The sequence below is a fragment of the Schistocerca cancellata genome, chromosome 10 (assembly GCF_023864275.1).
Source record: "Schistocerca cancellata isolate TAMUIC-IGC-003103 chromosome 10, iqSchCanc2.1, whole genome shotgun sequence".
NCBI classification, from domain to species: Eukaryota; Metazoa; Arthropoda; class Insecta; order Orthoptera; family Acrididae; genus Schistocerca; species Schistocerca cancellata.
Genome location: NC_064635.1, coordinates 115523424 through 115540728, shown reverse-complemented (window position 1 = coordinate 115540728; position 17305 = coordinate 115523424). Strand labels below are relative to the sequence as shown.

The following is a 17305-nucleotide window of genomic DNA, read 5'->3' as shown; positions in this document are numbered from 1 at the left end:
ATGGCGGACCCCAAGTCAGTCAAGAGCACAGTAACTTCAAATTTCAGAGCGAAACCCATGGGAACTGAAAGCTTCTTAATGCAAGTGCCATGTTTCCGATGACCGACTTGAAATTAACGATCCAATTTGAATTCCCACTCTATCCAGACACTTACTAGTGGATTTACTCCCTTTGTTCAACACACTATAGCCTGATTAAAATTACTTGCTAACTGACATCTCACACGTTGGAGCTGCCTTCCTCCAAGAGCAATCAACGTCACGTCCAAACTGTTCGCTGTTGACAAGCTACCACTTGTGTTCTGTTCACTTCCTCTGTTTCGCTACTGTTGTGTAAGGAGCATGCATATTTCGTAACGTGTGAGTGTGTGTGGTTTTTCGTGAAAATGTTCAAATGTATGTCTATGGCACTTAACTACAGAGGCCATCAGTCCCTAGCCTTACACACTATTAACCTAAGTTTAACTTCCGCTAAGGACAACACACACACACACACACACACACACACACACACACACCCGAGGGAGGACTCGAACCTCCGGCGGGAGCGGCCGCGCAATCCACGACGACATGGCACCTAAGACTCTGCGGCCATTCCGCACGGCTGTGAAGAAAAGAAGCAGACTCATGATTCGGGATACAAACACATCACGAATGAAAAGAGTCCAATGAATTGCCTTTAAAGGACTATTATGACATCTGTTGTGCAATGTGTGGGAATACAGTCACCCAGTTTGCATGCGTTTCCGAAACCAGATTTCATAAGCCGATGTCTCAGTTCCACTTTTGGTTGGTCAGGTAAACACTTCAAAATTGATTCTGGAAATCTGCTTAAAGCCGTTTTCCAGTTCCACAATCGATTTTCTTACTCATGTAAACAGCTCGAAAAGTCTAGTTACTTTTACGTCTTTGCGTATCTACTGAACGGCAGCTGTCGGTCCATAGCCGGCAGCAAGCAGGCGGCATTGCAACAGTGTACTGTCAGTTGGTAGCTGGCAACTGACAGGCGGCATGGCAACAGTTTAGCCACAGCTGACAACTTCAACTACTACTTGGACACTATATCGTGGCAGTCAGTCTCGACTGTAAACAAATTAGGAAAACAAACAAACAGACTCTCTTATTTTTATATAAGAAGACAAAGCATTTCACAGAACATAAGACTTTTTTTCTCAAAGGAAACAATTCTGGCAGAGGAGGTTTACCTTTTACAAGGTGGCACGTGAAAAGTCCTCATTTGTTTACGCTCGCAGCCAGTTGGCACAATATAGTGTCAGAATAATAGCAAGTAATTGTAACTGAAGTATAGGCAGGCCATATTTGTAACTGAGAGGATGGAATATATTGTAAAGAAAAGAAATTAGCTTTAGAGATCATTTTAATTTTTGTAACAAAAATATCAATGCCAACAGAATTCAATTAATAATTATTTTGTAAATGATAGAAGACAGAAACAAAGTTCCTACAGAGTCATAGTTCAGGTACGTTCACTGAGCATCTACAAAGAAAAATGCTTTCTTCTTTACTATAGATGACTCTGTAGGAATAATAATGGAATCCTAATGTGATGGTTGAGGGTGCTTCTGCTGACACAATTTTGAAAAGTTGGGTTCAGTTCTTGACAAATGGAGATGGATGTCTGTTCCGCATCTAGACAGCTTCGGTACTTACTTTTGTGGGCAGCACAGATCAAGAATCCAGATTGACACATGTACGTTGTGGCAAACGGAAGAAGTACACGTTTCACCTCTTCAACAAGGGGGTAGTATTTCTTGTTATCCAAACGGATCCTAAAGTGTGAGTGACCATCAATGTCAAAACTTGATTTCAAGGTAGGATCTGTGGCAATTTCTATCAACAACTCATATTCATTTGATTATAGAATGTTCAGCTTTTGGATACAGTGAATGGGTTGACCACCCATTCATATTTCTGCATCTTCTCATCTTTAGCTGTTGGGAAATAATGCTCCAACAATAACATCAAGCTTCGGAGATATTCCAAGATTTGATGAAACAAATTCTTTCCAAGCGTCAATGTTTTGTTTTTCAAAAACTCCTTGAGAAGAGGAAAACACTTGACATCCCCTTCCGCAACATTCTCTGCTCAAAAAATGATTTTCCTCTTGAATGCTCGAACTTTGTCGATAGCAGTGACCTTTGTTTCACTTTTCCCTTGGAGTGACATATTCATTTAGTTCATTTTGGAGAAAATATCTGACAAATAGGCAAGTATACACTGCCAGTTTTCGTCATTAATAAGGTCTGCTAATTTGGTGTTATGCTCCAAAAGGAAAGCTAAGACTTCCAATCTTAATTCGTACAACCGAGAGAGTGCATTCCCACGTGAGAACCACCTCACTTCTGTGTGGAGAAGTAGGGAACGATGAAGGCTTCCTATATCTTCGCACAGTAATGTGAAAAGTGTTGACTTCAATGGCCTTGATTTTATTTAGTTAATGATTTGAATAGATTTGTCTAAAACTTTCTTGAACGAAACAGGCATTCGTTTCGTAGCTAAAGCATATCTGTGGAGAGCACAATGACTGCTGCTGCAACTCTTGGCGTTTCTTTTATTTTCGTTATTGCTGTGACCGTAGGACCCGTCATAGCTTTTGCACCATCTGTGCACACATCTATGAAATCAGACCATGAAACTTTGTTAGTCCTTAAAAAATCATCCAGTAGACGGAATATTTCAGCACCTTTTGCGTTGGCCGGTAGTGGTCTGCACAATAAGAGGTCCTCCTCAAAACATCCAGAATATTCATAATGGACAGAAGCCAATAAAATCACTAATCCTGCAACCTCAGTGGATTCATCTATCTGCAGAGAAAATGAATTGTGTTGAATGCAAGAAACAAGAGTGTCTTTCACATCATTTGACATGTCAACAATACGTCTCTTGGTAGTATTGTTTGATAATGGCACTGAAGATACAAGCTTTACTGCCTTTTCATCTAGCATGCAAGAAACAATATCATTAACACATGGCTTTATTAGATTTTCTGCAATGGTATGAGCTTTGCCTGTTTTTGCCACTCGATAACTAACCAAGAAAGAAGCTTTTAATGAATTTTCGTTAATTGTTTTTGCATGAGTTTTCATGCAATGCTGAGAAACAGCTAGTTCAGGTCTCTTCTTTTTGAAAAAAAAAATCGATGTCTTTAGCCTGGAAATCCGGGTGAGTATCTTCAAAATGACGGCGCAATTTAACTTGAACCATTGAACTGTTCGGAAGGACTTGCGCACAAATTACACCCTGAGCTTTACCCTCCTTTGTCTCCATAAAGCCCATTTCTAAATAGCTTTCGTTGTATTCACGCTTCTTGGTAGTATTTGCAGCATTTTCACATAATAAATCTGGCTGTGGAGCTTCGTGTGATTGTTCTTCCTTTGGTTGTCCTCCCTCCTCCTTCATTTCAAATGGAAACTTCCCTTGTTGTGAAGGCGATGGAGAAACTGCACCCTTCTTCAATGATCCTGACTTCAGCCACCGATCCATGTTAGAAGTAATAAAATGGTCAAAAATCGACTTATGAAATAGGTAGTACACTGACAAAGCAAGTTTAACATTTAATGATGCACGGGGCCGCATGCGTGCCAGCGAGCACTGTGATTGGTCGACAAAGCTCGCTCTGCGCATGCGTAAAAGGTTTCAGCGCATCTAGCGTCGTGAGCCGGCGCACAAACGACCCCCGTATTGTTGCGAAACAGTCGATCAGAGAAGCCGCATTCTCCGGCACTAAACGAGTAAGCATTCTCACTTAGGAACCGTGAAGGCTGCTTAGGAATACGACCTGAAGTAAAAGTACACATGTTTATCACACGAAAAAAAATAGTGACGGATTTGATTTTCACATTTTTATTCAATAATTGTACTCATTATTTTACACGATTTGGTGAAAGGGGGCCGCGGACCCCTAGAAAGAGCCGGCGGACCCCTAAGGGGTCTGCGGACCACACGTTTGGAAGCCCTGGTGTAGACACTGATTACAACAGCATTTTGCAATTGTGAGAGGTTTTATTAGTTACTACTTTCTTCCTTTTTCATTTCACCTGACTTTGGAGTACATTAGATCAACCACTTTGTAAGTTTTTAATATTTATTGCTTTTCTTTTAGCCAAGGGGAGGGGCAGGGGTTGGTCTTCGGGATTCATTCTTAGGACATGTCCATGAAATCCATCTTCTTTTTCTTTTCGTCATTGTGTTTGAGGGATTTTGGTTTATTTGGTAAAAGGCTTCATTTTGAATGTGGATTAGGTTGTTGTTATGGCACTTGAGGGGCTAGGATTTTTCTTACTATTTTCCTTTCTTTGATCTCCAGCCTTTTGGCCACAATTGGTATGGACAATGTTTTAACTCTCTGTAAGGCATTTCACTTTGATTACCGTTATATAACGTCTTATTTTTGCATTCCATAAGAGAACGTGTTTCTGGTGAGGTGGAAGGCCAGTTAAGCTTTATTTCTTGTAGATTCCATTGTTGTCTCGAGACCATTACAGCTGATCAGTTCTCCTAGAAATTTGTTGTTCTCTCACCTTAAAATGTTTTGATTTTTTGTTATCTTGGTCTTTTTGAAGAAGCTATTGAGATCTATTCTTTGTGTCCATTTTTGTAGTTTGAAGGTGTCTGTTTTTTGGCATCTTTCCAGGTCTCTGTCAGTAGGCCCGCATCATCTGAAAAAACTAGGCAGTTGACTTTGATGCTTTTGTGTTTTGTTCCTAGAAGGATTCCACTACAGGACTTTGTGTTCCACTGTCACTTTTTCTGGGATGTAGTTAATTAGCAGTGGGGAGAGTCTGTGTCCTTGCTGTACACCAGTTTTTTATCTCAAAAGAGCCAAAGATAGCTCTCGAGTATACGTTGGTAACGGTTTCTCTGGCTGGGGGTGTGGTTATATTGTCTACATTTAGTTCCTTTAGTACAGGAATGAGGGATTTCTTGTCTCTGGTCTATCAAGTCCACGAAAATGGACACATATTGTCTTCCACTTGAGTTTTGGCGGGCCATTATGTTTTTTAGGTTTAGTTTTTTTTTTTTTTTTTTTCTGGACTGGATATTCCTTTCCTTAAACTTGCTGGTAATCTCCAAGTTGATAATATAGTTGGGTTCTGCTGTGTTTAGTAGGATTTTAGAGAATATCTTGTTCGTATTTTACTAAGTGAGTGAGATCTCTCTGTAGCTGTTGTCTGTTTTGGACCCTTTCTTGTGGAGTGGGTGGTTGATGGCCCTCTTCCATTATTGTGAGATTCTTTCATTTCTCCATATGTCTTCAGGAATATTTTGTAGAGACACACTGATATTTTTGTTGATATTTTTCCAAAGTTTTTTTGTGACTTGGTTTTCTCCTAGCTCATTCTGCCCAAAACACAGCCACTTGTGCTGCTTCTTTGGGCTATCAAATGTGGACTTCCCCTCCCCATATTTTCCTGACACAGCACCCAGTACCTAGTGACTTCTTCATTTTTTCCTCATTATCAGTCTGGAATGACTGCCACCACATAATGATTTCTTTATCCTAGAGGACGAAGTCACTAGTTTATGGGTGCCATGTCAGGAGAATAGGTGGAGGGGGAGTTCACATTTGACAGCCAAAAGAAGCAGCATAGGGGGCTGTGTTTTGTGCAGAATGAGCTGGGGCATTGTGATGCAGCAAAACCACTCCTTCGGACAGCTTTAGTTGCCTTTGTCTTAACAGGCTCCTGTAAATGCATTAGGAGATTTCTGTAGTGTGCTCCCATGACAGTTTGCCCATTATGGACATAATCTGTTAGCACCACACTGTGATAGTATCACAAATTGTTGTATCTCACCAACGTCCTGCTGGCTCGTTGATTAACTCCAATGGCAGCCATAGATTCTGTGTAGAGGAGAGATTTAATGTAGCTTGCTAGTCCTGAGATCTTAATAAGAAAAGTGAGTGCATACAATAGTATATTTTTCGTATTATGATTTTTGTCAGACTTGCATATGCTATTGACCATACCCTACCTTTAGAAGTACCAGATCTGCTGTTTGAGCCTTTCCTAACGTACTGCTTAAATGATTCTTGAACATAGTGTTGGATATTTTTGTAGCCATTTTCATCATCAGTTTTCTGCTTTGTCACAGGAACTTTGCATCTGCTTGTGGCCACTGTCCTGTGTTTTATTATTACTTCTTCTTTTAATTGAAGTGTCCACAACTTTTGTTGTTGTTCTTACCTCCAAATTGCTTGATAATGCCCAGTGGGACAAAAGTGACCTGAAATAGTGTTTATTGCAAGTGAGTCACAGATGGAATCAGCCAACTCAAAAAAATAGATGAGTGTAAAAATTTATGGGGATGTGAAATGGAACAACCATATAGGCTCAGTTACACATAAATTAGGTGACAGACAGTGATTCACAGGCAGAATAGTAAGGAAGTGCAATCAATCTACAAAGGAGACTGCATTCAAAACATTCGTGCAACCCATCTTAGAATGTTGCTCAGGGGTGTGGAACCTGTATCAAATAGGATTGACTTGGATATTTGATGGTTATGAAGAAGGGCGGTACAAATGGCCACTAGACATAAACTGTCTCCCAAAAACGTACTTAGAAAGTGTCTTGAAACATCTTTACATGATGGATCCAGTAATATATTACAACCCCGTCTGTATCACTCCCATGGAGATCACAGAGGCAAAGACTAATTACAGCATGTAAAGAAGTATTTAAGCAGTCATTCTTCCCTTGTACCATATGTTAATGGAATGCTAAAAAGTCCTAACAGCTGTTAAATTGGGACATACCCTCTGCCATGCACTTCATAGTGTTTTGCAGAGTATGGTTGTAGATGTAGATCTAAATAAATTGTATAGAAAACTCACCTTTCTCAAGCCATTTGACTTTGATTCTGTTTCCATTTTGCCCATAATGACTTCTTCCTCAAGGGGATATTTAACTCTAAATCTTCCTTCCTTCTCTTCTTCTTCTTCTTCTTTTTTATTTTTTTTCCGTGCAACTTTCACATTTAAATGTAAAAGTTCCATCTTCAGCACTCTACATTAACAGCTGAAAATGGAAGAGGATGGGGGTTTTTACATTTGATTGGTCCACAAATATGAAACCCTTGATAAAAATCCTTGTTTTGGTGAGATTCCATGATTCTCACTGCAGTTGTGTGTAGCTTTTACAACTGTTTGAATTTAACATGCAAAATAACCAGTGGGAAATGCTTGACCAGTCTTGGGCAGATGTATTGTCTGAGTATAGCATTCTTATTACAGGTTTATTTTCATCATGGAGGGGTGCTTGTGTGTGTGTGTGTGTGTGTGTGTGTGTGTATTTTAAATCTGTTTCCCAACATAATGCTATCATTTGGTAATGGGATTTAATTCCTCTGTTGTGTGATCTGAAATGCTAAGTTTTGTTATTTTGCCACTTACAGGTAGATGTATTCAAACATGACATTTTGATAATTCCGGTTCACCTGGGAACGCATTGGTGTATGGCAGCTGTGGATTTCCGAAAGCAGACACTTGTGTATTACGACAGTATGGGAGGAGAGAATGAGTCATGTCTGAAGGTAAGAGAAAACATTTTTGTGTTGTAACCACTCTCTAGTCCAAATCCGAAAGCAGGGTCATCAGTGAAGAACAGCACTTGGCATTGAAAGCACTTTTATTGTGAACTCTTCTATTGGGAGTGCTACTATTTATTTATATGTTGAATATTCAAGAATATAGAAATATTACAAACATATCAACTTTTGAGTACCTTCCGAAAGACGCAGGTCAGCCGAAAAACTACCGCCCAATAGCACTCCTGTGCCATCCGTACAAACTGTACGAATGAATAATCCTAAACCGCATAGCAAATATCACAGACTGAAAGCTCATTCCCCAACAGGCTGGATTCAGACCCAGGAAATCATGCACCAGTCAAATCCTAGCACTCACAGAACACATAGAGGAAGGGTTTGAAAACAAACAAATAACAGGTGTAGCACTGGTGGACTTAAGTTCTGCATACGACACCGTCAACCACAGAAAGCTCATAGAAAAACTGTACTGCACATTTAAGGATCATCAGTTCACAAAAATCAGTGAATCTCTGCTGCAAAACAGACAGTTCTATGTAATGCTGGACGGAAAAAAAAGCCGATGGCGTCGACAAAAGAACGGTCTCGCCCAGGGCAGTGTGCTGGCCCCCCTACTATTTAACCTATACACCAATGATCAACCAACACCGGAACGTACTACCCATTTCTTGTATGCCGATGATCTGGCCATTACAACGCAAGGAAATAGCTTTGAGGAAGTAGAAGGGAAATTAGAAAGCTCGCTACACGTAATGTCTGAATACTATAAAGAGAACTCCCTCAAACCAAATCCATCTAAGACACAGGTTAGCGCTTTCCACCTCCACACAAAACAGGCAAACAGGAAGCTGAATGTCACCTGGAATGGCAACAAACTGGACCATACGGACAAACCAACATACCTTGGTGTCGTGCTGGATAGATCACTGATGTACAGATATCACTGTGAAAAAACCTGCCAAAAACTTGCTGCCAGGAACAATATTCTAAGAAAACTGACGAATAGTAAATGGGGAGCTAGTCCGACTGTATTACGAACAACTGTTCAAGGACTTTGCTTCTCCACGGCAGAATATGCATGCCCTGTATGGTCCCGATCCACACATGCCAAAAAAGTCACTACAGTCCTTAATGAAACATGCAGGCTAACAACAGGCTGCATGAAACCCACTCCACTTGGGAAAATATACAAAGCAGCTGGATTCTCATCCCCTGAATCCCGAAGAATTGCGCACGAACATACAGAAAAATTTAAACAGATTTTCGACTAGTGCCACCCGCTGCATGGTTCTTCATGTGGACGTAGCAGACTTAAATCCCGCAAGAGATTCCTCACTAGTGAATTGAGTGAGCCTCCGAAGGACTACCCTGCCTCACGAGAAATACCCAGATTTGGAGAGCAAAATAACTGATGTTGGTCGAAGTAGAGAGGATATAAAATGCAGACTGGCAATGGCAAGGAAAGTGTTTCTGAAGAAGAGAAATTTGTTAACATCAAGTATTGATTTAAGTGTTAGGAAGTCGTTTCTGAAAGTATTTGTATGGAGTGTAGCCATGTATGGAAGTGAAATGTGGATGATAAATAGTTTAGACAAGAAGAGAATAGAAGCTTTCGAAATGTGGTGCTACAGAAGAATGCTGAAGATTAGATGGGTGGATCACATAACTAATGACGAAGTATCGAATAGAATTGGGGAGAAGAGGAGTTTGTGGCACAACTTGACTAGAAGAAGGGATCGGTTGGTAGGACATGTTCTGAGGCATCGAGGGATCACCAATTTAGTATTGGAGGGCAGTGTGGAGGGTAAAAATCGTAGAGGGAGACCAAGAGATGAATACACTAAGCGGATTCAGAAGGCTGCAGTAGGTACTGGGAGATGAAGAAGCTTGCACAGGATAGAGTAGCATGGAGAGCTGGATAAAACCCTTCTCAGGACTGAAGACCACAACAACAACACATCAGCATAAAGGTGAAGGCATTGGACGGACACTTCTGACATTGCACTCAATAGTGGATGTGAGACTCAGTCTGACGATACTGTCTTCACTTCATTGTATACTGATAATTTTGTTGGCTTCCATAATGAATCTTAGCAGATGTGATCCAAACTCCCACGTGTTTATTGCTTTTGGTTGTATTTTCATAGGATTAAGAAAAATCAAGACAGCTTCATGGGATCGGTTGACCTAGTAGTATTGCTGGGCAATGTGAAATGATGCGAGATGTTTGATATCCTCAGAAAAATAGGTATACACTATGGAGAAAGACAGATATTATACCATATATACCAGGGCTGAGAAGGGACAACAAGAATGAGAGACTAAGAGAAGTTTTAGACATAAGGGAGGGATGTACTCCTTATCCTGTACTATTCAAACTGTGTATTGAAGTAGTGCTGAAGGAACTAAGAGAAAGGTTTGTAAGTAGAATTAAAATTCGAGGGAAAGGAAAGGATACTTACTGAAAGAGATGGAGAATTACAGGTGCTGTCGAATGGATTAACAGAAATGAGATTAATGATAAACTTAACATCAGAATTGGGGGAAGGTAGCAAAATAATGAATACTGGATGAGGCAGAGAGGACATAAGAAGCAAACTAGCACAGGCAAAGACAGCATTCCTTTTGAAAATAACACTGCTGGTATGAAACATGGATATAAACTTGAGAAAGGAATTACTGACAATGCACATCTCAAACACAGATTGTATGGAAATGTATCATAAACTGTGGAGTAACTGGCAAAGGAGAGAACCTTTCGCGAAAGGCAAAGGTCCCGAGTTCGAGTCTCGGTCGGGCACACAGTTTTAATCTGCCAGGAAGATTCATATCAGCGCACACTCCGCTGTAGAGTGAATATCTCATTCTGGAAACATTCCCCAGGCTGTGGCTAAGCCATGTCTCCGCAATATCCTTTCTTTCAGGAGTGCTAGTTCTGCAAGGTTCGCAGGAGAGCTTCTGTAAAGTTTGGAAGGTAGGAGATGAGATACTCGCAGAAGTGAAGCTGTGAGGCTGGGCGTGAGTCGTGCTTTGGTAACTCAGATGGTAGAGCACTTGCCCGCGAAAGGCAAAGGTCCCGAGTTTGAGTCTCGGTCGGGCACACAGTTTTAATCTGCCAGGAAGTTTCATGTTTTACCAACAATTTTCCTTTACAGCTTTACTATATGTTCAAAATTTGCCACTCATAGTAGTTGTATTTCGTGTGGTGTATGACTGAGGCTTACACGGCCTTATGCTTATGCAGAAAATGAATAGATATAATTTCAGGAATGCCAGGAAAATAATTCTAAATAAGTACATTCATGTAGTAATTTTTAAATTTTATTGCAGACCATATGGAGTTACTTGAATGAAGAATGTGCACAGAGATCAGTTGAGCCACTAAGTGAAGAAATATGGCAAATACGGTGTGCGAAGGTATGTTTATGTAGAGAGTTCTCATGTTGTATTTGTGTTTGTTTTTACCTTTTGTTATTTTGCAGCCTTTCTGGCTACAATCAAGTCTCATTCCAAATTGAATCTGTTTCTACATCTGTACTGTGCCAGTGCATATTTGCTGCACACACAACGCCCTCATACAGCATGAATTTCAACCATCTCTGACACACACACACACACACACACACACACACACACACACACACACACACACACAGTGTCTGCCTGCTGAGGCCATCGACAACCAGTCAGTGCTCTCGTGTGTGTGTGTGTGTGTGTGTGTGTGTGTGTGTGTAAGGTAACTTGTTTGACAGCCTTTTGTTTTGTCTATATGCTACTCAATATCTCCACTGTATGGTGAGTAGCAATCTATCATTCATTATGAAAATGACAACTGTATGGTGAGAGCAATCTATCATTCATTATGAAAATTACAACAAAGGAGGTGCATTTGAAATGTCCGTGCAAAAATTAAAACTACTTACATGTTTGGGGTAAACCTTTTTTATTTGTCGACATAGTCTCCTTTTAGACATATACACTTCATCCAACACTGTTCTAATTTCTTTATCCCTTCCGAATAATTGGAATTGTCCAAGTCTGCAAAATAGCTATTGGTTGCTGCAATCACCACCTCGTTTGAATAAAATCTTTGTCCCACCAGTCATTTCTTCAAATTGGGGAACAAATAGTAGACCGAGGGAGCCAAGTCTGGAGAATAGGGGGAATGTGAAACAAGTTGGAATCCTATTTCCATTAATTTTTTGACCACAGCTGCTAAGGCGTGTGCTGGTGAATTGTCGTGATGGACAAGGACTTTTTTGCGGTCCAATCGCTGGCGTTTTTCTTGCAGCTCAGTTTTCAAATGGTCCAGTAATGATGAATAATATGCACCTGTAATAGTTTTACCCTTTTCCAGATAGTCAATGAGGATTATCCCTTGCAAATCCCAAAAGACAGTCACCATAATCTTTCCGGCTGAAGGAATGTACTTCGCCTTTTTTGGTGCAGATTCTCCCTTGGTAAACCATTTTTTAAGTTGTTCTTTGGTCTCAGGAGTATAGTAATGTATCTATGTTTCATCCACAGTGACAAAACGACACTTAAAGTCCTGTGGATTCTTCCTGAACAGCTGCAACCCATCCTTGAAACACTTCCGTTTTTGGTCAAGCATGAGCAATCGCGGAACCCATCTTGCAGATAGCTATCTCATGTCCAAATTTGTATGTGAAATATATTATGTACCCATTCATTCGAGATGCCCACAGCAATAGCAATCTCATGCACCCCAACTCTTCTGTCATCCATCACCATGTCATGGATTCTTTCAATGATTTCTGGAGTCGTAACCCCAGCATCACTTGTGCCCATATGGCCACTCTGAAAATTTTGAAACCACGTATAAACTGTATTAATCGAAGGTGCAGGGTCACTGTAATGTTTATCAAGCTTCTCTTTAGTCTCCTGAGGCATTTTGCCTTTCATAAAGTAATGTTTAATCACCACACGAAATTCTTTTTCGTCCATTTTTTGACAATCACTTGACTTCCTTGATTCACACAAATGCCAAACACAAAGAAATAGACCAATATGGCTGAAACTTGGTGTACATTCTTTCCAAAGATGCTACTAACTAAACATGACCTCGATATGTGCCAGTGATGCCATCTCCCTTTGCACAGACTTTTCAAACACCTCTTGTAATTAAATTTACATGCACAAAGATTTCAGGTAGCAAAACAGTGAAAGGAAGAAGAAGTGAGAATAAATGAAACAGTTAATATGCTGTTTAGTATGATGTGACAAAGTAACAGAAATAAAAAAAATACGTTTATACCAGTTAATTAGATAAAAATAACAAAGTAATTTTGATAAAGATTTAAAAATAAAGAAACTTCAAAGCACCTGACAAGATTCATTTCACAGTCTTTTGCCTGTGAGTATTGCACAGTAATTGTTATGCTATGGTAACAGTACAGTTGCTATTTTTAAAGCTGTAGAGCATCTTGCGAAATTCTGGACCTTTTTTCGATTCATTACTTGCAAACAAGGGCCCACTACAGTGAATGCCCCTGCAGTGTGCAATACCTTGACCTTAATCTTCATCATCGTATAAATGGTTTCAAAAATCCCGCCACTGGGGTCTCATATTGAAGTGGATGGGACCTTAAATCAGAAGCTGAAAATGGTGCTGCTTTTCAATACAGAAGCAGCCATTCATTGAAAGCTAAAATGGAACCCAAAGAACAAAACAAGCATAGGCCACTTCAGAATAACTCTGTTGAAGTTTTTGCAAAAGCAAACCAACTTTTAAATTTGTCTAATCATTAAAAAAAAAAAAATGCAAATTTTCCAAACAATTCATGTTACATTTTCGGGTCTGTGCTTATAAGGTTTGATTTAATTTATTTTCATATGACCAGTAATTGAAAATAAAATTATACTTTTTTATTAATAAATATGATAACACATTTGTTACTTAACATTTTCTTCAATACAAAATAAGGTAATGTTATTGTCAAAACACATTACATGCTGAGCTATTGACCACTTCATTAATGAATTACTCTTAACATTCTGTTGACTTATAAAAGTGTCAGTGTGGGTCTGGGTTATACTGATTTATTTCCCCAAACCACATCCCACTTCTTTACGAGGTGACTTACTTGGAATTTTGCAGCCCCTTTTCTTTACGGGAAAGTCAGCTGCTGGAAAATCTCGTGACTTCTCCGCCGAATAGCGCTAGGTACAGGAACTTTTAAGCATCTTTCTACTTATAAAATTAGTAGACATACAAACTTTCCTTTTTGTCAGTTTACAATGTATTTGACTTTCATCCACAATATAATTCACACTTTCAACATACATATGTAACTTTCTGTAAGTACCTTGTACTGTCGAACATTAGAAACAAAATGAGTTACAGTTAAAAGAAAGTTTGCTTGACTACCATGACTTTCTTAGAATGATCGGAAAATACGTCTTGCCTCTACCAAGGCTGAGTCAAGAGTCCACAATAATACTTTTCCAACTGTTCTTGTATCACATAACAATAATCAGTGACACAATAAGCACAAAGCTGCATATAGGTTCCATGTTTCTTCCATATACACTCACTAACACATCTATGGATTGCCCGACAGGTACTTGTCAGTGCCGTTCAACCACCACATCTACCTCCTTCCCGCAACTGATTTTAAACCTCCACACACAAATGTGACGTGCAGTAGGTATGGTTTTACCATCCCACACTTGTATCTAGAATATCATGTGTTTGAGACAGTAGAAGGCTGAATGGCTCTAGAATTTACACAGAAATTCTGGGATCACTGCACTACTAATGTTTCATTTGTAACAGTGCTTGGAAATCTTTTAATCTTCAGAGGTAACTTTAGCAACTTGTTTTAAGAATTGCATTGTACTGGTTTAAACCACCAGTTCTGCTTGATGAATGTTAAATGGAAGGCAAGGAATGCTGTGCTATCACATATGTAAGAATGGCAGGTCTGTTTGACAAATTGTCTAAGGCAGTTATCGAACGGAGACCCGCAGGCTGCATGCAGCCCAAATTAAGTATCCCTGTGGCCTGTGGTTCTCAACAATATTTTACAATAATATGCACATCTAGAAACTAACAGCCAAATCCAAAACAAGAAAATGAAACACCCTGTATCACTAATGTCCTTGATTGTCAGAGATTAGTCCTCAAACCTTTTTTTAATAGTTGTCTTTGGTTGTAATACTGGCTGCTGTTGTAGTTTTTGCTTAAGACAGTTGCTTCAATGCAAAACAAAGTGAGAATCCAACTTGGGTTTATTAAAGGCTACCATCTTCAGACACTTGAGGCAGCTCTCCTCACTTCTGAAAATTGGTTGGCAGGATCTTCAGCCTTTATATCCACTTGCCTCCATTTCTTTGCAGGACTTAAAGTCGATGTATTTTATAATTTGATCTATTGGCTTCACTTCTGTTCGTCTAGTTCTTCTTCCACTGACATAACCCTCTGTTATTGTTTTTAGCAGCCCCCTCGTGCGTCAACAGTACACGGAATTCTGAACTCGCCCTCATTTGTGAACTTCTCTGTTATAATGCTCACTTAGAACCAGCAATGTGTATTGAACATAATTAATATGTTTATTGAACATAATTAATGTGTGTAATACCAAACTGAAATTGTGTTTTAATTCACAAACCAAACAGTAATGGTTCCTGGTTGTCAATCCTTCATGCTAACCATTCAGCTACCAGGGATGGACAATCCAAACACTAAGGCAATAAGCTCACATTTAGTAATTGAAGTCCCATTAAGCTTAACAGAAGATGAAATCACACATCTGTAATTTGTAGCACTGTACACACGGTAAACAGTACAGCTGTCAGAGTTCGCAGGTAGAGGTGGGCCAGATCGTGACAGCTTAGAAAGAAAACTGCTATCAGGCAGTGTATTTGCCCAATACAGAGCTTCACGTGAGTATCTGGCAATATTGGCACTGTTCTCACCACGACTGCCCTCGCCAGATGTAGGTTGTGTTACGCGTATTGATATGTCCATATCTTCCAGTTGCATATCCAGCAGTGTTACTAAATTATCAGTTTGTTTGATATTCAGGATGCACCTGGAACATTACATGTCAAAAGAATTTATTGTTTTTCCTTTCCTCAGTCCCAGGAGTCAAAGTCTCACAGCTGTACACTGCTTCATTCCGAATATATGCTTTCAGTACCTTTTTCTGATTCATGCAAGATTACTTTTTAAGATATCTCCTTCTTTTTATCAAAGGCACTTTTTGCTTGAACAATTCTGCTTCTTATTACTACTTTCTGTCTCCTATCTTTAGTGATCTAGCTTGCTAAATAAGTAAATGAGTCAACTAGTTACAGTGGCTTGTCACATTCATGTATTCAGCTTTTGGCCTGCCCTCCTGTATCATAAACTGTCATCTTTGTTATAGACTCTCTAATTTGCATATTAGATTTTCCCATAACTTTGTCTGTATCATGTGACACAGATTGCTCTAGAAACTTGTATTTCTCATACTGAGCATGTTTTGGACCATAGTCCATTTTCATTTTCAATACTTGTCCTATTGAGGAGAAACGAAATCACAATATTGAAATAAATACAATAAAAGTATTTGGATATAGTGCAAATATTTGTACCTACATAAATGCTTTTATTATGTTTATTGTGATATTGTGTTTTCATTTCTCTTTGAGAGAACACCTGTTGAAAATAGACTTTTGTCTGAAACATGTCCGGCATGAGAAATAAGTGTTTACAGAGAAGCCATAAGTATCTGAAGACAGTGTTAGTTAAACAGTTTCTGTTGGCTGCACAATTTTTGATCTTTTTGTGGTTTCTGAAATTCAGTGCTGTACAGAGTGTGATCTAAAATTGTGGTTCATGCTTGGATTGCACATATATTAGAAACTTCGTAACATTTTTTTCCCTTTATGTTTAGGATATCCCGAAACAAAGCAACAACAGTGACTGTGGTGTCTTCATGTGCAAGTATGCAGAATGCATTACACGTGATGCTAAGTTGGAGTTCTCCCAGGACGACATGCCAGAGATACGAATGGAAATGATGGAAGAAATACAAACAATGACCCTGCTTCACCCCTGAATGTGTAATTGCTGACAGCTTTTGCACACAGAAATCAAGGAAAATTTACCATTTGAGGCATCATTGTCTCACACACTTCAGTTAACATGGAAGAACTATAAAAAAGTGCATGCTTAGAAATAAGATAATGATCTTTTTATTGGTATTTTCTTTCTTTCTTATTAAAAATTTACTTGTGTTTTATGTCAGTGTGAGGGAAGACATTTTTTAGTCCTGTAGAGGAATACCATTGCGTTAAATGCTAGCAGCTTTTTTAAAGATTGCACTGAAAGTTCCAATGTAAATGAAGAAAAATGGAACTGCAAAAACTGATGTATCTATATGTACATAAGCATGGAATTTATTTTCATATGTTCCTATAGGTCTACAACTTTGTAAATTCATTCAGAGGAGTGAGATATCAGTGTCATTATTGTTGATGTTATTAGTATATGTGTACAAGACTGTGATGTAATAAATTATATACTATATTACTTTGCATCTATATTGATTTTCCTGCTTATGAGTCTGATATTTGAGTAAGTTTGTAAATATATCTGGTTTATATAGTTCACATTTTCACACAGTCGCACACACAAGTTTTTCTTAGGCTTTTGTCTCATGCAATACTTTGTTCCGTTACATTGTTCTCCTTAATACATTTGCAAAATATTATTATTATTATTATTATT

General features: G+C 39.1%; 1 protein-coding gene across 1 annotated transcript in view; it reads left to right on the top strand.

Moving 5' to 3' along the window:
* LOC126106372 (uncharacterized) overlaps positions 1-17078 on the top strand; it is an 88910-nt gene extending 71832 nt beyond the window's left edge. Inside the window, exons 12-14 of the mRNA XM_049912635.1 lie at positions 7417-7554; positions 10900-10986; positions 16470-17078. Coding sequence (XP_049768592.1) covers positions 7417-7554; positions 10900-10986; positions 16470-16634 — 390 coding nt within the window. The 3' untranslated portion in view covers positions 16635-17078. The remainder of the gene's footprint in view (positions 1-7416; positions 7555-10899; positions 10987-16469) is intronic.
* Positions 17079-17305: the final 227 nt, after the last annotated feature.